Source organism: Ailuropoda melanoleuca, chromosome 6, assembly GCF_002007445.2.
Source record: "Ailuropoda melanoleuca isolate Jingjing chromosome 6, ASM200744v2, whole genome shotgun sequence".
In the NCBI taxonomy this organism is placed as follows: Eukaryota; Metazoa; Chordata; class Mammalia; order Carnivora; family Ursidae; genus Ailuropoda; species Ailuropoda melanoleuca.
In genome coordinates, this window is record NC_048223.1 from 26929087 (window position 1) to 26953485 (window position 24399).

Consider the following 24399-nt stretch of genomic DNA (forward strand, 5'->3'; position numbering starts at 1 on the left):
TCCAGTCTCACGTGTTGGTCCCAGAATCTGAGGCAATGGGGGTACAGGAGCACCCCTAAAACATTACCTTCAGGGATATTGTGCTTGCTTCTAGCCAGACTTCCTGGAAACTCTTGGGGAGGTCCTTCGAGACGCTTGTTACTTCCCCCTTCCCATTGCCCATGGCCCATTCCTCTGAGCTCTCTCCACCCATGGGCTGCTCCATGCCTTGAAGACAGTGCCTGTCGTTCCAACCATAGTTGCAGGATGGCTACCTGGCTGCCCTTCCCCACCTGCTGGGTGCCTCGGGTTCTGCAGAGAATGCTGAAAGTGTGCTGGGAGCGCCCATGCCTCCCTCCTCCGACTGGTGGACGGACCCCAGCTTGTACATTCCTAAGACCATGTTATCTAGTGCCTAGATACGTGTCTGTTGACCACAGAGAGATGCTGGCCTGGCACATAATGTTCTCTTCGTAATAATGCTGGGGATCTTTTAGCCACCTCCTGGAAGCATCCAGCATTGCCAGCCAGGAGGGAGATCACAAATGCAATCACAGGCTCTAGAAGACAGAAAGTTCAGGAGGAAGCAGAAAAAGATGACCCAGGAGCGAGAGGGTGGGTGACCGGGTGTAATGGCGCGGAGCGCGGACACTGCCGCCACATTGCCTGATGTGAATCCTGTGCCCTCCACCCAACGGCTGAGCGTCTTGCACAAGTGACTTAACCTCTCTGGGCCTCAGCCTCCACCCCAGGCAGATGGGGCGAGAGCAGCCCCTACCGACGGAGGGTGCCGTGAGGATTAGAGGGAGCTGATTGTGAAGCCCTCAAAAGGGGGCCTGCCCCTGGGGGTTGTGGCCCAAGACATATGTGCCACGGAGACATGGAATGTGATGACAAGAGCCGGCTGCAAACACAACTCGAAAGGGCATCAGCCTGTCCAGGTGGTCAAGGGAAGAAGGCACCCCGCAGATGCGCCCAGCATTCCCTGGGAAGCTTAACTATTTTTGGGAAGAGTTTGCATTTCCTCGTTACTGAAAGGGAGCCACAGGCATCCCTGTATCAACCACCATAGTATCCAGTGGCTGCCACAAACAGGAACTTCAGAGTCACTCATCATTCCGTCTCCATTTATGGGTCTTGTTCTAGAAGTAACAGCAGTCAGAAAAGGGATCCCCTTTGCATCACAAAAATGGCCATATAATTGGATTTCTTAGTGGGGTTGGGCTGTGCTGCTGCAAAAGATGGCCCCGGGGTGGCCCCCTCCACAGGGCCCCCATTCTTGCAGTACTGTGGGAAGGCAGAGCGGGGCGCCTGCCTGGAGAGGGGCTCCCCTCCCCTGTGGGGGCTGCTCCTCAGCGCCCCGCCAGGGCCTCCCCGCCCCCTGACCCCAGTCTCTCACTCTCCTCCTCCCCCAGTTTCAGAAGTGCTGCCGAACTCCCACACTTCCCTCAGTGCGCCCCGTAACCGCCTTCATTCCAGACCCAAACGAGCAGAGCTCTCCGTTTGCTGCAGCTGGCAGATAATATATAAGCCATTTTCAACCTCATGCCTATGAATCGAGCACCCAGTATAATAAAACACCAGGTTATTTTGTGTTTTATTAACTGCCTCTTCCCTTCGGTTTGCATAATAGTGAGTTAGATTTACATGCCATTAAGACGGCTGTGCATTATTTTTAATAGAAGGTACGACAGGCTTCCCTCCCGCAGCCCAGTGTGTGATGAAGTAAGCTCATACGATGCTGATGGAGGTCTCGTTCACACTCGCTGGGTCGGGCCATTGTCTTTTTTTCCAGATGGATACTCCATTGTAAAATGATTTCCCACCGTAAGCTCGCCTCTCTGTCCCTCTCTTCCGTGTCATCTTCCTACACACTGGATAAACTGCCTATTAAATTTAATTACAGCCCGAATGGCCGCACATCTTGATCTTCTGTTCCCCCGAGTGTACTGTATTCCCAAGGTCCTTGAGGAAGGAATAGAATAAATCTGGAGGATGCGTGCCCGCCTTCTGCGGAGGGTGCTGTGGAAGGCACGGCGGCACCCACCTTTTGAAGGCCTTCTGTGGCAGCCCTTACGTAGACTTTCCTTTCCCGCTTTCCTCCCCAGCATTCAAAACGAAAGCTAGTTTTATGCCTTCTCCGGGCTGATTTTCACTGAGGAGAGAAACTAAAGATACGTGTCTGGGTTGCACAGTTCCCTTCCCTGAACTGTTTACATTTATCAGAGGCCTCCCGCCAGGCCCAGGGAGCCTCGCCTTTCACTGGGTAGTTCCACGCTGCCTGCCTCCAAGGGCTGCAGAGGCCTCCTGAGCAGGCCTAGACCACAGCAGGAGCACCTCATCCCCAGAATGGCCTTCGTCCTGAGACACTGGAACAAGCAAGGACTTGGGGGAACGTCATTCGTCATCAATTCATTGAACAAATATTTATTGAGCCCCTGCCTGCCGTGGACCAGGCACTGTTCTAGACACTGAGGAGACAGCAGGGGAGAATGAGACAAGAAGGCCCCGTATAAATAAGGAAACAATAGTGTGTTAGGGGACAAGTACTGTAAAAGATGGCCTGTAAAACAAAGAGTAGATGACATTTGATCAAAGACATGAAGGAATGAGGGAGTGCATCATGTGGGTAGCTGGGGGAACAGGAACCCAGGTGGACGGAACAGCCAGTGCAAAGGCCCAGAGGCAGGTGCATACCCACTTGTTCAGGGATAGCAAGGGACCCATGAGGCTGAGATGGAGTGAGCTGGGGGCGAGTGGGAAGCCAGGGAGTCAGAGAGCAGGGGCTGGATCTGGGAGGGCCTCGCAGGCCAGTGAAAGGACTGTGGCTTTTGGTCTGAGATGAGAAATCACTGGCAGTTCTGAGTAGTACAGTGACTTGCTTTGACTTTTGTTTAAAGGGATCCCTTTATTCCTTTGATAAGAACAGACTGTAAGGTGGCCGGAGTGGAATGAGGAGTGAGGTGGCTCAGACCAGGATGGTGGTGGTGTAGGTGGGACCTCTTCTCTAACTCTTAACAGTTCTTTGGAGAGAGGATGTGACATTGTCAGACCTAAACTCTCTCAGCTGTAACTGTTCATCAGTCCGAATTCTTCCATTTACAGGTGATAGAAGCCCAAACTCAAATCAACTTAGATTTTTTCCAAAAAGTCACGGTGTGGCTCAGGCATGGCTGGATCCAGCATTTCAGTATCTTCAGGACAGAACCACTGTTCCTCTCTCTTTCCATCACTCAGGTGCCCTCCCTGCATTTAAGGGAGTTAGGCAGCGCCCCCCCAAACCCCAAGGGCTCGGAAGGAGGGAGGAGCAACCCTCCAAAGGACTCCAGAGGCAGAAGAGAAGGATGGCAAAAAGGCAAGAAAACACAATAGTCATTCAACTGCAGTCACACCAGAGATTCTGCTCTGGAGATTAGAGAAAAAAGAAAAAGAAAACAAAAGCCCCCACAAAAACCACTCTCTTGTGTATGTTGTAGTATAGTCCTCGCCGAAAGCTGAGACCTTCAGTAATATCTGGGAAGTTCTTAGTGGTGTACTATTTCCTGTGTATACTGTGAGCATCCTCCCTCCTGATTAAATGAGGAAAGGTAGGTTGAGGCTTGTAATGGGCCGTGGAGTGAGGACCCGTATGGGGACTTTGCTGGCCGTGCTCCCTCTGCTCCTGAGGACAGAGGAGAAGATGGCCCCTGCTGTTGTCTGAACCCTCTGGCAGTGCCGTGGGCAGGTAGGGGTGCTGAGGAAAGGGATCCAACGCTGACCAAACCCCCAGAACACACCAGGCACCATTTGTACCCTGGGATCCCACTTACTCTCCCCCGCAGCCTTAGAGGGTGGGTGGCACAAATCTCTCTTTAAAATGGGGAGACTGAGGCATCGCCTACTGGAGGGCATGTCTGTCCGCTGGGGATCAGGTAGACCTGGGACCCACCTCCAGCCCCTCAGTGGCAAGTTAGCTCACCTCTCTGAGATGGGCTTTCCACGTCCTAGGATGAAGCTGAGAACAGCTAGCCCCTTCTTTGCTGGGTGCAGTTGGGTGACGTCTGGAGCGGGGAGCCGTGGCCAGTCCCAGAGAGCAGCAGGCGCTTTCCCTGCCAGGCTGTCAGCTCGCCAGGGCTGGAAACGTGTGTGGTGTGCTCAGCTGTCATACCCCCATCCCTGCCTGCGAGCAGATGGGTCAGGAAACCTTAACGGAACAGAGGGAGGGAGGAGAGAGGCAGGCAAATAAGTGAATGAATGAAGGAGTACGCAGATGGATGGGGGGACCCGGCCAGTAGGTCCTGGTCGCAGGTGTACTGAGATCTGCTAACGACACGGGTGCCGAAGAAGGGCCCCCCTGGTGTGTTCTGTGGCTCCCAGAAGCTAAGGGCTCCTGCAGGAACCTGGGCCTCGGAGTGCAGGATTAAAGCCGCTGAGGGGTGAGAGGGCGGGGCCTTCCCTGCCGGCCCAGCTGTGTTATACCCACAACGGGTGACGTCGTCACGCTGCGTCTTCGCGCTGCACGCGTCGCGGGGCCGCCAGCCGCTGGGACCAGGGGCGCCCGGGAAGTGTGAGTGCGGCCGTCACAGCACTGAGATCGCCTAGAGACTACGTACTTTGTTGTCGTCTTTGTAACCTTTTGTTTTCATTCACACTGTCCCTTTCTTACCTTTTGTCTTTATTATGAACAATTGCGACTGTAATGTGGAAGCAGAGAGACTAGACTAGCGGACGCCCAGATGGCTCCCCAGCAGGTTTTGATGCCTCCTCCCGCCACCGTCCCACTCTCTCGCCATCATATGTTTTTTGGAAGTAAATTAAAAGCATGTTATTTGGCCTGTAAATATGTTGATGTTTTCAATGAACTTCCGCCAACACTGAAAACACCAGTGTTTTTTCATTACAGAAAATTAGCGTCTCAGACGCCTTAATAGCGCACATTCCCACTTCTCTCACGTGTGTCAGTTTCTTTAGTTTATTTGAATCAGAATTCAGTTAAGGTCTGCACCTTTAATTGTAAGTCTCCTAATTTTTTTTTTTTTTAATTTTTTTAGTCCCTTCCTGTGCCGCTGTCCCTACCTCACCCCTGGACGCCACTGATCTGCTCTCTCTCCCTATAGTTTTGCTATTTTCAGAGTGTCCTATAAATGGGCTCCTTCTGTGTGCAGGCTCTTGTGTCTGGCGCCTTTCACTTGGCCTGATGCCTCTGAGGCTCATCCGTGTTGTGCCCTGTGTAGGCGTTTCCTTTGCTGTTACTCTTGGCCAGCATTCCACTGGGGGAGGGGGTGCACCAGGGATTTCTCCATTTATAGGTTAATAAGCATCTAGGTTGAGTTACTTTTAGTCTGTAGGTTTCTCTTTACATTTCTTGTTATCCCCTTGCAATGCGTTTGTTGAAGAGACCAATTCATTGGCTTGATGGAGGCTCTAGCATTCTGGATGGTGAGGTTGCATCCCCCGTGGTGTAGCTTACCAGGTTCCTCTCTCTCCTGGATTTCCTGCAGTTCCGTCTAGAGGCCCACTCTCATTCTGCTTTGACCACTCCATAGGTGGGGGTGTGTGATTCCATGACATTGCCTTTTTTAAGATTTTAGCAACCACTGATGGTTAGTGCCTACAGCCATTAATTCATCAGGGTTCTAAAATGGCGACTCCTTATCCCATCATGCCTTCACGTATTAGCTGGAATAATCACACAAAGAGAAACCCCCTTTATCTGCTACTTGATGACCAGTGGTTCAGGGATATGATACTGAGCATTTTTAAAAGAATCCAAGCTAAACACCCAGCCACCCCAACAGAAAGCTCCCTGGTCAAAACTGAAGTATTAGTACATTCATAGAAAATGCACCAAGTTCCTTGTCTTCTGTTGCGCTTTCCAGAAACTACCCCTGACGGTGTTTTCTCTCCCTCTTAGAATTCCAGTGCTGACCATCGAGTCCGACTGGACCTGGGCCTCTGGGACAAATTCAGTGAACTGGCCACCAAGTGCATTATTAAGATTGTGGAGTTTGCTAAACGTCTGCCAGGCTTCACCGGCTTGACCATTGCAGACCAAATCACCCTGCTGAAGGCTGCCTGCCTGGACATTCTGGTATGTGCTCTTCTGAACTCTTAGTCGGGGGTTGGGTGGGCAGGGGAGGGGACTGAGATGCTTTGAAGACCTCCAGAGGCTTTGGTCTCCCCAGCCCCTCCTCCTGCCACTTCCATTGCACCCTGAACCCCACCTTCCCTGCCTGAATCTCGGTTCCACTGGCAGAGGCTCAGAAACCCCCCTGGAGTTGGGCAGAACCTCTTCCCTGCTCGACCTGTTGTGGGAACCCCCACTGCATGACCTTTGGGAAGGACCCAGCCTGTCTCGGTCACAGGTTACTTGCTCCCCCAAAGCCCCTTACGTGGGCCAGTCCTGAAAATCTTTGAAAGGCTAACAGGCTTCTCCAAGCTAAACTCACTGGAGGCAGCTTGTGGTGCCCTGGTTCTGCCCTCTTATACCACCATCTTACACCACCTTTGTCAGTGGCCTCGGGAAAATCACTTCCTTTCATAGACCTCAGTGTCCCCATCTGTGCAAAGGGAATGGATCCCTGGTGCCTCTCTCCTCTCCTCTGTTCTCATACTGTGGCTTCTAGGGCCCTAGAGAGGGTAAGGACATTGTCACACCTTGTCCTCTGCAGGTCTACTGGCCAGATGCCTTCCCTCCCTCTCCCTGGTGGGGGCTTCAGGGATGGTATGATTAATTCTGGCTGGGTTGGTTTCCTTGGGTGGGGAAGCAGCTCCCATTAGAGGTGACAGGGATGTACCCTGCCTCGGGCTGGGGGTTAGTATATCCTGATGGGCCTTTGGAGGAAGCGGGAGGGGAAGCTGGCCCCCAGGGATGCATCAGAAAATAGAGAAAGTAAAATTAGCTTTTGAGGTGCTTTAAAAGCATAATTTTTCTTTTTATTATATCTTTCATAGCTTTGGGTATAAACAATTCTGCAAAGCAAATATAGTTACTCACTGTAATTAAATACACAGTCCTGCTCGGGAGGACCCCGTATGAGGCAGTTATGCAGGGAGCTTGAATGTTTATGGGTCTTTCTCCTCGCTGGTTGGGTCTTAGGAGGAGGAGTAATGGTTACTCAGTAACCTACAAGTACCAGGGATCCTGTGAGTATATATGGTATTTTTTTCATCTGATTAAATCATAGGGTCTGGGATGAACCCAGGGACATTTAGAAAAATGAAACCTCGAAGCAGCATTCACCTGTCACCTACCCACACCCTATAGGATCTGCAGACCTCAGCTCATTAGAGCCTTACACAATTCAGTGAACTGGCTGGGGATGGAGATTCAGCCCATTTTACAGATGAGGAGCTGGAGACTGGGTGAGTCACCCAGGTCAGGTGAATGCTGGAGCCAAAGCCTAAGACCCACATCTTCCAATTCCAAAAGCCATGAGAGGAGTGGAAGCATAAACAGGGGCGGTGTTAGGTGGGCCCTGGGCAGAGAACCAGCCAGGCCACCAGGGATTAATAGAGGCCGCCTAAACAAATCAATAATGATGTTAACATGAGCTACTAGAATAATTAACAACAAAGCCTGGGCTTTTGTATCCTTTCCTCACAAGTGCTTCAAGTGTAGCACTCAGGTGAATTTCACGTAAGCCTCAAGATACCCCCAAGATACGAGTAGAGACTGGAGTTACCAACAGGTGGTGAGAGGTGCCCAGAGGCCTAGAGTGGCTGAGGGAGCTGTGAGATGGCACCAGCCGGTCAGTGTCTGCACTAGGCCAAGTGGGGGAATTCGGACTCCCTCATCATGCGGCCACCCAGCAGGGCCTAGAGCCTTCCTGACATTTGGGCTCTGACTTTGGCTCTTTGCCTGTTTCTTAGTCTTCCTCTTGTCTGGCTGCCAAGTGGTGACAGTGCAGGGTTCCTTCAACTCCAGCCCTTTGGGAAAGACGGAATGAGAAGGAGGCTTTGAGACCCTCCAGGGAAGTGTCTTGTTTCCACAACACCCCATGCTTTCATCGTCAGGGTGCTTAGATCCCATGTTTACAGTAAAACCCAAGCACTCCTCTGGTTTCTCCATGGATCCAAGAATCAGCCCTTAGCCCCTTGGTGGAACTGAGTAGAACAGGAACCAGTTTCTGTGACCTTGGTCAAGTTGTTTAACCTCTCCCAGTCTCAGTTTACCTATCTGTCCAACAGGAATACAAATCAATAAGGCATTAACAAGTAATTCTCTAAATGGGCTTAAATACAGTCGCGGGTGTAAGCATGGAAGGTGTAGCAGATGCTCAGTGGTGTCAAGATCAGGGACAAAGCTATCATAAGCACACGGGGACAATTCCAGACCGCGTGACAGGAGTCAGGAAACTCTTCCAACCACTGTTTCCTGGCTTCACAGGCTTGAGGGGCTGGGGTTGGGATGCAGTAGGCACAGGAGGAAAAAACTCTACTCGGGGAAGGGCAGAGACCTCCAGTCAGATGAGACGAAGCAGAAGGAGTACTTATTTGGCCCCAGATAAGAGCTCATTTCCAAGAATTTGTAGCAAAGGGAATTAATCACAAGAGCCTGAAAAATGCACAACTTCAAAGAGCATCTTTTGGATGAGAATATCAACTGGCTGAGGCGTTTAGAAGAATCTTCTTATTGAAGCCATTGATGTATGGATAGAGTGAGACAGACAGGTCCGAAGGACAGACAGACACGGGCTGAAGTTGTTGTCAGCCCCTAGATGGGAAAGTTGCAGTTGTCCCAAGGCTCGGCAGCTCTGGCCCAGCCCCACGCATTCACAGCCACCAAACCCGTCGTGTTGTGTGTGGGCGGAGACAGGCCTTTGTTCCCGAGTGCACGGCTGCCTGCTGGGGCTGGCACTGTGGTGACAAGTCACGGGCAGCACAGGACATGAGACGGTTTATAATGAAGAAGCCCTCAAGAAGCAGGTCCACGGGGAAAGCATGTCCTTCGCCCGTGCTCCCTGCCACACCACCCTCCAGAGGGATTTCCGGCCCCAACGTCTGCCTGGTTGGGGACCCTTTGGTGTGGAGTCCACAGCCAGGTTTCCCTCAGGACCGGGACCCGGCTCCGAGCTTCACACTTTCCCACAGGGGTCACGTAGCCAAAAGATCTTTCTTAAGAGGGGCCAAATCTTCAAAACCATCGTGAATAGTTTACCTTCCGTCCCTCACCCTAGAGCTGTGGTTAGGACAAGAAAGGGAGCCCCCGAGAGTAGTCCCCTCACCTGTGCTCTCACGTGCTCCTTCTTGCTTACCCTCCTTTATCTTCCCCATCCTGTTTCTTCTCCTCCTGCCCCTCAGCTGCCTCTTCTCTGCGGGTAATTAGGATCAAGTCTCTCTCAACTTAAAAATCATAAAAAGCAACTCTTGGGGCTGTGTGACCCTCTCTTTGCTCTCCCCTGGTCCTCCCTGCTGAACTCCTTCCCTCTCCACTCTCCCTTTTACAAGCATTCACTGAGGACCCACTGTGTGCCAGGCACTGTTCGAGGCTCTCACGACACAGCAGTGAACAAGACAGACAACAATGGCTTCCCTCAGTAGCTGCCCTTCAACTGGAGATAGATGGTTAATAAGCAGATGAATAGGCAGGGGCTTACGGGCCACAAAGAAAAACAGGGGCAGGATCAGGTCCAGGAGTGTGACTGAAGTGGGCATGGGTTGGTTTCTGTAGTGGGTTTAGGGAAGCAGGTGACCTTTGAAGAGACCTGAATGAAAGGACAGAAAGAGCTGGAACAGTAAAAGACAGTAGGGGTGCAAGGGAGGGCGACCTGGGGAGTATAGTTCAAAGGCCCTGGGGCAGGGAGGCTCTGGCAGGCTGAGGACCAGTGAGGTGAATATGCCCAGAGGCAAGCAGGACGGTCTGGGCCTGAGAGGACGTGGGCACAAGATCGATAGTAGATTTTCATCCTCGGTGTCAGGAGGACTCACTGAGCTTGCCTAGAGGTGTGCCATGGTCAGCCTTCTCTTTCCACCATTCATTTGCCCCATGCAGCATGAATAAATACTGGTTGGGGGAAGAAGCCCCACACACAGTTATTGGGCACTTCCTGTGTGCCAGACCTGGGGGATTTGATGGCGGGGAGGAAAGGCGAGTCCTTGACCTTCCAGACTCTGCAGTCTGGCCCTTCCGCCCGCCCTGGGCTGCTCCCACCTTTGCCACAGACCTGTCTCCCAGGCACCGGCGGGCCCCCGCACCCACCCAGCTCCCCTTGGCTTGCCCAGGGCTTGATGGGAGTTCCACGCGTGGGCTCTGAAGCCAGCTTGCCTGGGTTCCGAATCCAGCGCTGCTGCTTACTGGCTGTGTGACCTTGGGAAGGCTCCTTGGGAGTGAACGGATGAGCAAATGAATTAGAGATCAAAAGTGGAATTCCGGAATTTGGGCGGCCTTCGGCGTGTTGCACCTGGGCGGGTTCCAGCGTGAAGTACTGTGAGGTCTTCCCTGAGGGTCCCTCGGGGTCTTCCCGGGTGCGGGCGCCCCCGCTGCCCTCGAAACATTCCCACGCCAGGGGCAGCAGCACCTTGCTCTGGTGACGCAGACGTGACTGCCCCGTGTGACTTCACGGCATGCTTTGCGGCTCCTGGGGTTCTGGGGGCCGTGGGGCTCTGCAGCCGAGGAGGGCCGTTCCCACGTGAACCCGTGCTCCCCGCGTCCGGGGGCTCAGCACCGACAAGACCCAGCCCGAAGGGAGCAGACCCTGCCCCGGAGCCCACAGCCCGCGTCCAGGCTGCGGCGTTGCCCTCCGCCGCTGTGCCATCGTGAGGAGGCCCCGTGTCTCTCCGAAGCCCAGCCTCGCACCCCTGGGTGCAGTCACTGTGAGGCGGTCAGTGTGCTGGCTAAGGGGGCGGGCTCCGGAGCCAGACTCCCTGGCTTCAAATCCCAGCCCTGCCATGTGGACGCTGTAAGCACTGGCGAGGTTATGGGACCTCTCTGAGCCTCCGTTTTCTGCTCAGTGAAACGGGTAGAAGCGTGGCTCCTCCCTCATAAGGCTGTTGGCGTCCTTGACTCGGTCAGCGCGTGTGGAACACTTCGCACAGCACCTGGCACAAAGTAAGCGCTCCTTTCAATTAGCGATCGTCACCAGCGTCAGTAACGAGTAAGCCCAGACCGTCCCTGTGAGCTCTTCAGTCCCAAGGACATGTGTGCACACACACGCGCGCTGCAGCTATGCTCTCCCGCACACGCGCGCTGCAGCTATGTTAAGAGCCTGCGATGGGGCTGGTCTGACGTGCTGTCATTGTAAAATAATTTTAAACGCTTACTATTTAAAAATGTAGAACATCTCCTTAATGACTTTTTATATTGATTACATGTTGAAACAAAAATATTTTGAATATATTAGGTTAAATCAAAATGTATTCTTGCACTTCATTCCACGCATTTCTGTTCACACGTCCGAAGAGCGGCTCCTGGAGGGCTGGTCTGGGCGCCGCGGCAGTGAGGACACCCTGCTCCCGGCGCGCGCGGCAGGTCCCCGGGGCCGGCGTTTTGTTCCACAGAGTCAGCGTCACAGGCGCTCCGCACGCCGGGGAGACGGCCGCGCGGGGCTGCGTGTGTTGCTGTCGTCCCCTCCCCGCGCCCACGCGCCCACGAGCGCCGGAGGAGCGTCAAGTCGGATCAGGATCTGCCCGCGACTTGCCAGATGCAGTCAGTGCGCGGGCTGAGATGCGTGCGCGGTCGGAGCTTTTCTCCTCTGCCTGCGAGCTCAGAAATCCCCGGCCGCCCCCTCAGGGTTCCGAGGTGGGAAGCAAGCCGGTGAGGGACTCGGTGTCCTTGATAATTGAGCAGATATTCATTAGCCACCTGCTGTGCGGCCTCGGCTGGCCCCGATGCTAGAGATACGGCAGGGAGCGCGGCAGCTGAAGAGCCGGCTCGGCTGGGGGCGGGGGGCAGCAAGCTCCGAGAGCCTCGGCGCCTGGGGGAGAGGGCAGCAGCCTCGGGCGGCCTGGAACACTAGCCAGCCGTGAAGAAGACCCGTGGCTGCCCGCACTCCCGCGGGGCGTCTCCGATATGTCACGGAGTTGTACCGCCGGACACAAGAGCGTCTGTGCCGTGTGGTTCCACTTACCTCGAGTTCAAGAACAGGCAAAACTAGTCTGCAGGGATCGAGGTGGAAATCAGGGTTATCTGGAGGAGGGGCTGGTTTGGATCAGGAGGGGCCAGGGGAGCCTGGAAGAGCTGGAACTACTTGTGTCTTGATCTGGGTGGTTATACGGGCGTGTGCTTGGGGGAAATGCGGTCAGCTGAGCACCGGAGCCGCGGGCACAGCTCAAGGCCAGGACGCTGGGCTCGCTATCTGTTGCCATGTAGCAGGTTGCCGCAAACTCAGCACTGTTAAACAAAGAGTGTGAGTGTTACTCTCTCCCAGGGCGCCGTGGCTTACGAACTGACTGAGCTGGGTGCTTCTGGATCGGGGTCGCTCAGAAGCTCGCAAGCAAGACACGGGCCGGGGCTTCATCCTCCGAAGCCGCCTCGGGCTGGAAGAGCTGCTTGCAGGGGGCTTCTCGCAGGGGCTCCTCGCGGGGGCCTGGCAAGCTAGTGCTGGTTGCTGGGAGGAGGGCTCAGTTCCTTTCCACGTGGCCCTTTCCATCCTGTGTCAACCAGCTTCCCCCAAAATGAGATTTAAGAGAGTTGAAGAGTCGTGTTCCCCGGTGCCTTGCCTCCTGTGACTTACTCTCCGGAGTCACACTCGTGGCTTCCCTTGGATTTTGCGTTAGAATCAAGTCACTGGGTCCGCCCACACTCAAGGGGAGGGGAATGAAGCTTTACTCCTTAAATGGAGTAGTAGCAAAGAATTTGTTGGGCTTATTTTAAAACCACTACACATGCTATACCTGAATTTTAAAACAATTTTATTCCCTATTTCAAAAAACATCAGGTGATAGGATAGAAAGTAATGGGTTTTAGTAAGTGTGTTCACTGTGCTTTCTGAGGAGGTGACATTTGAACTGAGTTCTGAGTAGGAAGACTTATGAAGATCAAGGGAAAAGCATCAAAGGCATAGGGAACAGCAAGTACAAGCACTTTGCTGTGACACTGAGTTGCTAGAGATTCGGAAAGAACAATATAGCCAGAAGTTAAGGAGTAGGGGGAAAAGAGGAGCTGCGAGGGGATATGTAGAGGCCACGGAGAAAGAAGTTTGAGTGTTACGGATCTAAAACAGCTCAAAGCCACTGGAAGGATTTTAGCAAGGGTGAGGACCCCTCTGATGGACATTTTGAACAGCGAGCTCTGGTTGTAGGAACAGGAGTGGAGGCCGGAATCACCAGAGAAGAGGTGATGGTAGCTTGGAGTAGAGTGGTCACAGGGTCAAGGAGAGAACGGGACAGGTCTCTGTCTCTGTCCCTGGGATTCCACATGCTCAGATCCTCCCAGGAGGCACCCCAGAGGCAGTGGGGACAATACTCACTTGTCCTTGCTGAAGGCGGGAAGGCTGAGGATCCTTCTCCCTCCAAGGAGCGTCAGGACCGCCAATCAGCGGAGCCGGTGCCGTCTGGCCGGGCCCTCCTTGGGCGAGTTAGCCTCGCCTGGGCTATTTTTACCCAACTCGTGGGGCCCATGTGCTCCCTGTCCAGATGCAATACCCCCATTTCAAACAAAGGGCACTTTAATACTGGTGAAGCACTTGGTAGTTGCCACTAGCATTTGACTTGCATGAACTGAAACTCCTTGGTTCCTCTCCAGAGCCAGGCCTGGCCACACCCTTGAGGAGGATGCCCGCTGCCCACTGGGCCCCGCCTGGGCAGGGTGGGCACGCAGGCTCCCCCGGTAAAAGAAGACGTTGACCATTCTCCCATCTCCGGCCATGTGCCTTCCCCTGTGGACAGCCATTAATACTTGGTTTTGGTTTCAAACTTTCTAGGGAGAGAGGCAACAGAACATAGTTTAAATGCTTCATTGGAATCCAGATATTTTCCAACTTTTGAGGAGGGGCACCCATCAGAATAGAATCGTTTAAGGGACATTTGTGCACTCCAGTGTGGACTTGGATTTCTTTTTTTTTTTTTTTTTAAAGGCCAGCCTTTATTTATTTTTTTTTTTTAAGATTTTATTTATTTATTTGACAGACAGGCAGTGAGAGAGGGAACACAAGCGGGGGAATGGGAGAGGGAGAAGCAGGCTCCCAGCAGAGGAGCTTGATGTGGGGCTCGATCCCAGAACGCCAGGATCACGCCCTGAGCTGAAGGCAGACTCTTAACGACTGCACCACCCAGGCGCCCCCAGACTTGGATTTCTAAGTGAGCCGTTGACAGCTTGCAAATGCCTAAATCTTGGACTTCTGTTCCTTTCCAGCAAATCCTGGTTTCTTTCACTCTTGCGGGGACAGGTCTAGCGCACTCACGTCTTCGCAGCATGCTACAGCTGCAGAGACTTATGTGGTACCTTTTGATTTCAAACGGGAAATGCGTCTGGAGATTCTGGGCCCATCAGTACTGAGCGTCCGACTCTGCCCGTCACGGGACACCTCCCTACGCAGGCATATTCCCCTCAACCACCTGGTCGTCCAGGTGGTTGAGGGGAATGTGGGCTGGGGGCTGGGAGTCCTGTGTTCTGTCCTGGCCCCATTACTTGGGTGATCTTGGACACTGTACTTTACCTCCCGGGGCTTACGGGAATAAGGTTTATAAGCAGGTACCTCTCGGTTCCTTTGCTGCTCTGACATCGGGAGTGGCTTCGTAGCCCCTCAGCTACCAAGATGAAGTGCAGCAGGTCAATCCGGGACCCAGAGGAAACGGCGGGACGGGCTCAGAGAGGTCCCTGGGCAAATATCTGAGTGGCAAAAACAGCCAGCCATCCCATGAAGAGGAATGTTCGTAATGTTTTAGTAACTACTCACGTTCGGTTGTTTTCCAGTTCACTGTGCCGCTCGATCACGTACTAGGAATATTAAGTTTGAGGATGTGTCCTGATTTAGATCATGCCCCCTCACCTACAGTGAAGTTTGCCAAGTTTCCCATCTCCAAGCCACAGGCCGTGCACATCTGGAAAAAACAGCGCCCTCAGCCTGCTGAGTTATTCACTCCTGTCCAGGTGGAATAAATTTCTCTGTGCTTCCTGCGGCTCTGAGGCTTTTTGAGAAGGAAGAGTCAAAGGTAGACAGCTGGCTGGCAGCAAGTCCCCTCACGGTGGTTGGTACAGAAGTGTGCTTCTGGGCGGATGAGTGCTGTGAGGACGCGGAGCTCCTTGCCAGCAGTGAGGCCTGAGAGGGCAGAGGGAACACCGGCCACATTGGCTGTATCTATATGCAAAGGGCATTTGGAGTTTGCTGTGCTGAGTGAGGCCCACAGGCCCAGAGCACCACGCCGACAAATTCCTGGTGGCGGGGGTGGCCAGGGTGACCAGCAGAGTTTTATATCAAGGCATGCCAGGTGGCACTGGGAGACTGTGGCATCGTGGCCCAGGCTTCTTACCTACAGAAATCCCAGCCATATTTCTGGGCTTAGTTGCAATGCTGCCTCCTGTCTGTGAGTCTGCCCTTGATCTCCTGGCTGTCAGAGCTCTCCTGCTTGCGAATGCCCGAGCACCTTGCAGTCCCACTCCTGCTCCTTGTATTCGAGTTAGCTGGGAACTGCGTGATCAGAGGCATCGTGGAAGAGGGAGCCTAACCTGGTTGGCATCAAACCCCGCCACATGTTAACTGTGCTATGGGGCATATGGCTGAACCTTGCTGAGCTTCAGTCCCTCATCTGTGAAGTAGGAACAACATTCACTTTCCTGAAGTGTTTGAAAGCTTGAACGTAGGGCATGTTGAACACCTGACATACACTAAGCATTTAATAAATAGTATAGTGCCTTTTTTTTCTTTCTGTAGACTGTAAGCTCTTCAAAAAAAAAAAAAACAACTGTTTATCCCTAGCACCTGGCACAGTGCCTAGGACATAAGTAGGTACTCAGTAAATGTTTACTTGAGTCAAATGAATTACTTCTAGCACAAATATTTCTCAAAAATTTCTTGTGTCCTATTCATTATTCCCTAAATAATGTTAGCCCATGTTTTGACTTCTATACTCTTTCAATGAATGAGCTGCAGAAGACATTCCACATCCAGAAGGGGGGTGGTGTGCCTCACGTGACGCTAGAGCTTCTTGGATATCTTCCTCTTCTTTCCCGCCTAGATCTAGGTGATGCTGTAAGGACAAGCTGGCCTTGAACCATCGAATATGTTTTGTTCTTTTTCCTTCCAGATTCTTAGGATTTGCACCAGGTACACACCAGAACAAGACACCATGACTTTTTCAGATGGCCTTACCCTAAATCGAACTCAGATGCACAATGCTGGATTTGGTCCTCTGACTGACCTTGTGTTCACCTTTGCCAACCAGCTCCTGCCTTTGGAAATGGATGACACAGAAACAGGCCTTCTCAGTGCCATCTGCTTAATCTGTGGAGGTACCAACTACCTAGAAAAGCCTCATGAGATTCCATAAAGAACAACTTACGCTTGTAATTTATGGGAAATTCCTATCTCCATTTTGGAGTAATTTTGCAGGGAGAAAGGCATGTGCATAAACGGCCAGGCGTGCATGCTTGGGGTTTGTCACATTTTTCCGTACTGTTGTAAATGAAATGAAGGCATTTGGGATCTTTTTGCTCTGAAATACCAAAATATTATTTCTCCAATTGCTACTGGATTTTTTCAAGGCAGGATCAGATTGTTGTAAAATAAATTGCCTAAGGACATTTTAATGATAATGCAAGGGACTTCCATGTGCTGTTTGCGAATTTAGTGGCTGGGACTACAAGTCACTGGGTCGTCTTGCCCCCCCCCCCCAACCCTTGAAGGAATAGGATAAAATACGGCTCTCTTCTTCGTACTGACCCCTACTGGCTCACAGGAGGTTGAATCGTAAGTGGTAAAAAGTAATGGCTTTAATTACGGGAGCCTATTTACCTTGCTTTTAAAACCATCCGGCTGCTCAGGTTTGTTTGAATTCAGTTCAGTAGTGACACCTCCTGGTCACAAGAAGTAATTGTCTCCCTGGGACAAAAGCTACCAGGCATCAACATGAGCTTTTGACCAGCAAGACGGACATTTTCAAGTATCACTACTTAAAGCAGTTGCATGTATCTTCAAATTTGTATACGTGATCGACTCATCAAATTATAAAGTCATAATACACTAGGACCAAGGAAACAAGAAAGGGAAATGGGCAGTAGCCCTCTCACCTGGCAAGCGCATAACTCTGTGTTCTGATACTAATTACTACTTTATTTCTGCTGTCTAGACCGCCAGGACCTTGAGGAACCAACAAAAGTAGATAAGCTACAAGAACCACTGCTGGAAGCACTAAAAATTTATATCAGAAAGAGACGACCCAGCAAGCCTCACATGTTTCCAAAGATCTTAATGAAAATCACAGATCTCCGCAGCATCAGTGCTAAAGGTATGTCTTTAGAGTCGACATCGTATTCATGAAGTGGTCCTGACTTGTTTTTTTCAACTTGATGTTTTCATTCAGGATGTCGTAATAGCTGCTTTTTCATCGTTGTTCTGGAATTTATTTCTCACAGAAATCAAAAGGAAGAGTATCCACCCTTAAAAAAACCTCATATCTTACCCCACTCAATGATCTTAATAGATTATGAGTTTATAATTCAGGTGACTAAGTGAACAGAAAAACTGGGTTTTTTGGGTTTTTTTTTTTTTCAAATTTGAGTGAGAGAAAGAGTGCATTTGTGCAGGAGAAGGGGCAGAGGGAGAGGAAGAGAGAGAATCCCAAGCAGACTCCCTGCTGAGCACAGAGTCCTACCGGGGGCTGGATCCAAGGACCCTGAGATCATGACCTGAGCCGGAACTGAGTCCGACGCTTACCCGACTGAGCCACCCAGGTGCCCCTAGAAAAACTATTTTCCAGAGAATGTACTATATATCGACAGGCTTTTTAATTTTCTAGTTTTATACATTTCATTCCTTTCCACACATGCTTTGGTTGATGTAAACTTGACTCCAGTTTTTCCTGACCATCCAAACCTCAAGAAAATGAATAGTACTTAGGGCAACCGTTACTGGTGAAGTTTCTCTCTCAAATCAGTGTTGCCATCGCTCTCTTGTGTAAAGGCAGATTGACTTCTGCACACTTCTCAGCAACGGGATTCTGGCCTTCCTGAGAGGTATAAATATTCCTTGCCTAATGATTTTGTTTGTATGGCAACTCGAGCAATTACAGAAGCGCCTAGAGCCATAGGACAGTTGAGTGCTAGAGTAGGGCTTTTCTGTGTAGAGAGAAAACTCAGCACCAGGGATTGCTGCCAAGTGTGCTGTTGTCATTCTCCCTCCCCAGGACGTGCTCTGTCCCTGAAGGCCTGCCTGAGCCAAGGAACAAACTCTACATTTCAGAAAGTGCTTTAAAAACATGGTGAACTTGTTTGACAAGGAGCCTCAATTCCTGACCTCCTTCTAAGAGGTTCTCTCAGTGAGCCATTCTGAGTTCATCCCTAGCATGGGCCTAAGAGTACGCAAATAGCAGATACCAGTGTTTGGCCATTGTAATTGTGAGGTCTTTGATTTTAAAAACAGTAAGGCTGTTTAACTTAATACAGTCATTCTCTATATCTAGCTAGACTAGTGCTAATAGAATTAACTGTGATTATGGAAATATTCTATAATCTGCATTGTCCAATACAAGGAGCCACTAGCCACACGTGGCTCTTGAGCACTTAAAAAGTGGCTAATGCAATTGAGGCACTGTTTTTCCTAATTGTATTTAACGAATTTAAATTTAAATCGCCACATGTGGCTGGTGCCTACTGTGCTGGACAGTGCGCTGCTATGTCAGCTTGATAATCACTGAACATTTGTTACTTAGGTCACTTCCTTCGTTTGTGGGTAACTGGTATCCGTGACAACTATCTCAAGATATGTTCTTTCTGGTCTTTTATCAAGAACTTCTCTTTGTAAATTAATGTAAGTAAATATATACTTCCAACCTTTCCTGAAACTGACTCAGGCATGGAATCATCAAATTGAAGCAAGTCACTGCATCTGCGCTGCTTTCCTAGAGATGAAGTAAAAATATTTAAATGTTGTAAAATCAGGACAGCCTCTGGGAGGCACTGGTAGCACAGTTTTCACGAGTTATTCAGCTTAACTCCCTATCTCTACCAGATTTCTATTATTTCTCTTTAAAAGGTGCAGAACGTGTAATTACCTTGAAAATGGAAATTCCTGGATCAATGCCACCTCTCATTCAGGAAATGCTGGAGAATTCTGAAGGACATGAACCCTTGACCCCAAGTTCAAGTGGGAACCCAGCAGAGCACAGTCCCAGCACCTCACCCAGCTCAGTGGAAAACAGCGGTGTCAGTCAGTCACCACTGGTGCAATAAGACACTTTGCAGCTACTTCAAACATTCCCCAATACCTTCAGTTCCAGGATTAAAAACGCAAGAAAAAAAAAAAAAAACATTTTTACTGCTGCTTAGTTTTTGGACTGAAAATATGTTAAAACTCAAGAAGGACCAAGAAGTTTTCATATGTATCAATATATACTCCTCACTGTCTAACTTACCTAGAAATACAAACTTTTTCAATTCTAAAAATCAGCCATTTCATGCAACCAGAAACTAGTTAAAAGCTTCTATTTTCCTCTTTGAACACTCAAGATTGCATGGCAAAGACCCAGTCGAAATGATTTACCCCGGTTAAGTTTCTGAAGACTTTGTACATACAGAAGTATGGCTCTGTTCTTTCTATACTGTATGTTTGGTGCTTTCCTTTTGCCTTGCATACTCAGAATAACCGAGACACCAAGGTTGTGAAACAGACTACTGTACGTGCCCAGCTAAGAAAGGCTCAAAAAAATAACTGGCTTTCGCAGAGCAATGAGGACATCAAGGTAAGGAAAGGGGACTGCTGTACAGTATGACAAGATAAAGCTAGAGATAATTCTAATTTAGTTAGTACAGAAGCTTGTCCTTGCTCTTTTTGACGCTCTCAAACTGCGTCTTCTATTACATGTTGCCCAGTAATTAATAAGATACAAATTCACTGCACTACCAGAAGAGAATTCTGTATCAGTGTAACTGCCAGTTCAGTTAGATCAAATGTCATTTGTTCAATTGTTAATGTCACTTTAACAGTGGTTTATTAATGACATAACTACACAATTTTTAAAAAAAAAAAAGATACATTTTTACAGTAATGGTAGCCTCTAAGGCAGAAACACTTTTCAGTGTTAATAAGTTTTTGTTTACCTATTTACAAGCCATTAGGGAAATTTCATGGGATAATTAGCAGACTGGTCTACCACCTATACCATGTAACTAACTCTAGTGTCCTTTCTGATGCGTGCCTGGTATAGAGGGTTTTTTCTAGCCTCCTTGACGCCCAGAGGCTAATATGAACTCCCAAAGGCATGGACAGAGAATCTGCATCCTTTGACCTTGTTCGATCACTATGAAGCAGAGTGAAAGCTGTGGTAGAGTGGTTAACAGATACAAGTGTCAGTTTCTTAGTTCTCATTTAAGCACTAGTGGAATTTTTTTTTTTTTGATATATTAGCAAGTCTGTGATGTACTTTCACTGGCTCTGTTTGTACATTGAGATTGTTTAACAATGCTTTCTATGTTCATATACTGTTTGTTTACCTTTTTCCATGGAGTCTCCTGGCAAAGAATAAAATATATTTATTTTAAAAGTGTATGGGAGCTTTTACTACACTTTCATCTTTAGTAAAGACACAGAGCACACAGTTCCATTTTTAATGTTTAAATTTCATTTCAAAAAGCAGGTCTGTAGTCTGCAACCATGACAGTTAAAATCTGTGCTAGTGCACGGCAGTCTATAGCAAGTCTACGAGCCAATCAGACGGTACGTGACATTTCAATGAGTAAAAAAGGGCATAAAACTGTATGTGTAAGAACAAAATGTTAAAAGGCCTACCACAATAAAAAACCATCAATTACATTATCACATTAAAATAAGCCAGATGTACAAAAGTCTGAGACAGAAAAGACAAAAGGACAACACAATTTATCTGTTGAAAAATGTTTCTGTGCTCTTTGGGCACTTAATTAAACATTGCAAAATCAACATCTTCTTCTTCATCAGACTCTGCAAAATATTTTACTTCTTTCCTAGCCCTACCAGTCCGTGGCAGAGAAGGTGGTTCAGAAGTGAAGTCTGATGGGAAGATGTCCACATCGGAATCCTGATCAAAAGATGTTTTCTTCGGTTTCTAGATAGGTTTAAAAAAAAGAAAAAGACTAGTGTTAAAATGAATTATTATTCCTTACACTTCACTTACATTTGAGAAATATTGCAAATAATGAGGTTACTAAAATCAGAATTGTAATGCTGATTTAAGCATAAGACCAGTTATCTAATCCTTTTTTCCCCTTTAGAAAAATAACAATCTGCCACCTTGGTGATCTCTTTTCTGAACTTCTATAGTGCCAAATATGCACAGTGTCCAGATTAGTAAAAATTACTTATTTCTAAGTACCTATCAATTCATGAAAGGAAAACAAGAGTATACACAGTATGGAGTACATACTGTGTTTATAAAAATCCAGGGAAGTCATATCAAGATGGACCAGAGACACGGAAGATGACTGGATGGAAAAAGGTCAAGGTGGAGAACAGCATAAAGCTAAAAGTTTGTATTTTTAAGTTCTAGTAGGAAGAGAGAAAAAAGAGGGACATTTGAGGTTTTTCTTTTACCTTAAAAGAGAAAAATCAAATTAGCCCTGGTCAAATAATTCCAAGTTAAAAAGAAATAGCCTTTATTTGGTCTGAAAGTAATACTTCAGACAGGTAATACGTAACTTCTATGGCTCATTGGATGAAATAGAATACTCTTAATTAAATAGGCTAATTTATGCCATGCTTTTATCCAAGAAATAGTCCTGACTATATGGATTTTATACTTGGATAATGCTTTAACCACATACAAAGCCCCCTATGCATAAGACAGGCTAGGTTAAAAGACATTATAGTAATAAGCCAACTAAGCCAGTTGTACAGATCATCATAAAACAATGCACTAAAAAGATGTTCCTAATTACCTTGCTTGCTGTTCTGGATGTTTTCCTGCCAGGGTTATAGTCACCTTCGTTTTCAGAGCCAGATGCTTTCCTTTTCTTTGCCCCTCGGCCTTTACCTTAAAATGATACAAAGGTGGTGTTTTTCTATTTTTGTTTTTTTTTCCTCCCAAGGTTAAGTGCAATATAAAAAATAAATGCCACAACATTATACTTCACTTCTTTGGCATGCCCCAATCAGCACGGCAATCCTGGTCTCTAAATATAAATGAGGTAAAAATGTTTTGGCAGCATCATTTCAGTTCTGGGATTGGTAAGACTAAAGAGTATTTCACAAATACATTTAAAACTAGTTGGAAGGTCCTGGTGACAAATTTTAATGACCAAGCCCCTGATACACAAGAGAAAACACTGGCATTTTGACCATATAGTCCTTGGGCCTGAAAAGAAAATGTCTTCAGAATGTTTTTTAACTTGTATGTGATTAAAAAAAAAAAAAAAATTAGTTTCTAATTTGTCATTGACTAGTACCTTTAAAAATATAAAATGAATCACTAGAAAAGTAATACATATTAGTACAAATTTTATGTTTAAATGTGTACTCAAAATTTTGCTTATCACACATTAGTAATAACCATTTTAAGTAGCACAGTCCTAGAATAAACCCCCAGTATTAATCATGTAATAATCTGTCAAATCCATGTTCCTTCTCAGACTTAGAAGTACCACACGCAGATTTTTTTTTTTTTTTTGGCCATCTACCTAACCTCTTATTCTTGTTGGAGGAGGAAGAGGGAAAGGTAATATGCAAATGGTGATAAAATATTATCCATCCTACAGTGATGCCAGATGCCACTGAAAAAGAAAATGGAACTAAAATGCAATTCTAAATTTTAAAAATTCCTTAAGGGCTATGACTAACCAGATTGTACTAGTAAAGACTGCCTAAATGATCTCAGGATGTTTACCTAATGAATCAATAAAATGGCACTCGTGAATTTACAAAAGTTTCCAATCATGCATACCATAGGTATTGACCTCATAGTTACAGTTTCTTTTTTTCCCCCTAGTCTCCGTTGTTTCCATGTAGGTCTGTATCACCTTATCACAACCACCACTTTAAGACATGAACACATTGACGGGAATATCTGTCAGCTGGATAAAAGGTTGAGCAGCGACCCTTAAAAAAAATTATGTCTTTGCAGGATTTTCTCTGGATGCAAATGTTTTGATTTACCTTTTATAACTTTTGATATCTTATGTATTCCCTAAAAGTATCAGAAAATAAATAAAACCAGTTCTCTCTGGGGAAAAAAAAATATGTCTCACACATGTATTTTAAAAAACACCTTAGAGGACTTTCTAGATTCTGGAGGCAAAGGCGGGGGCGGGGGGGGGTGCCAGGGAGAACTGATGCTGGTGCCTTTACAGGTCCCTGAGTACAGTGATTTCCTAGATGAGCAAAAAGCTCCAGTCAGTCCTAGCGCCAATGAGAGTCACTCTCTCGTTGGTGAGGAGCCCTCATCTGATTCTTTAATAACTACTTCCAGTGAGTCTGGGGCGGGGGGTCTTTGCATCATTCTTAGGGGTGCAAGTTGCTTACTTAACCTCTTTGTTTTATAAATCAGGGAATTGAGACTCAAAGTGCTAGACTTCCTCTGGACTCTAATTCAGCACTGATTCTTAGATGTTGCTTATTGAGGAGCAAAGCAATTTAAAACATAATAGGTACACAGCCTAACTTCAGTGAGTAGAAGAGACTCTTTTCCACATGGCACACATTAGGTTAACATAATCCTCACCTTTTGGGGGCGTAGTCTTCTTTGGAATGCCAAATTCTGAATCTGAGTCAGAGTTGATAGGCTCTACTTTCTTCTGTTTAGGGGCTCTCTTGGGCTTAGCAGTTGTATCTGAAGACGGTTTTCCTATTAAGCAAATTTCCATTTCATAAATCATTGTAATATACTTACCAACAAACCACACTCAAGTGAATCCTGTAACAATCACAATCCTGTAACAATCCTATAATCCTATAACTGCTGATATGAAATTGAGTAGCCTTAAATAACAAAATGGTTTCTTTCACTTGCTGCCAGTGTAAAGGCAATTTCTCATAGAGGACAAAATGCTTTTTATTAGGAATAATTTTCCTTTTGATATTTCAAATGAGATTATTTTAAACAAAGGCCATTAAAGTGAACTAAGCAGTAACTATTAAAAAGCAGTAGTAAAAATACAGGACAGTCATGACAAAAAGGTAACACATTTGACATAAATTACAACTCAAGTTTAACCACATGTTTAGTCCTAACTTCTAAGTGTTTTAGAGAAAAAAAAAATTTTTATGGGACCCTCAAATATCATGAATAGAAGCTAATTCACTTCCAACCAAAAGTTGAAATCCAGAAATGGCACTTTAACGTGCAAAGAAATATGAAGATTCCAGGTAAGTACATAAT

At 47.9% G+C, this 24399-nt stretch overlaps 2 protein-coding genes and 1 long non-coding RNA gene across 5 annotated transcripts in view; 1 reads left to right on the forward strand and 2 right to left on the reverse strand.

Annotated features, from left to right (window-relative positions):
* The window catches only part of RARB (retinoic acid receptor beta), a 729907-nt gene extending 709265 nt beyond the window's left edge, over nt 1–20642 (forward strand). For all 3 annotated transcript variants that reach the window (XM_034662078.1, XM_002926444.4, XM_019807169.2), the window contains 4 exons: nt 5873–6049; nt 16144–16348; nt 17185–17343; nt 19089–20642. In XM_034662078.1, the coding sequence (XP_034517969.1) occupies nt 5873–6049; nt 16144–16348; nt 17185–17343; nt 19089–19285 (738 nt within the window). In that variant the 3' untranslated portion in view covers nt 19286–20642. The remainder of the gene's footprint in view (nt 1–5872; nt 6050–16143; nt 16349–17184; nt 17344–19088) is intronic.
* On the reverse strand, nt 3586–12302 carry LOC109490730. Its single transcript, XR_002144106.2, has 3 exons — nt 12027–12302; nt 3938–4162; nt 3586–3640 (listed from the first exon to the last, which is right to left on the reverse strand). It is a non-coding gene; the product is annotated as an uncharacterized LOC109490730 (long non-coding RNA).
* Nucleotides 20643–20645: 3 nt separating the features above from the next.
* The window catches only part of TOP2B (DNA topoisomerase II beta), a 47515-nt gene continuing 43761 nt past the window's right edge, over nt 20646–24399 (reverse strand). The window contains exons 33-35 of the mRNA XM_034662077.1: nt 23743–23865; nt 21965–22059; nt 20646–21135 (exon numbers count right to left, since the gene is read on the reverse strand). Of these exons, the coding sequence (XP_034517968.1) occupies nt 20968–21135; nt 21965–22059; nt 23743–23865 (386 nt within the window). The 3' untranslated portion in view covers nt 20646–20967. The remainder of the gene's footprint in view (nt 21136–21964; nt 22060–23742; nt 23866–24399) is intronic.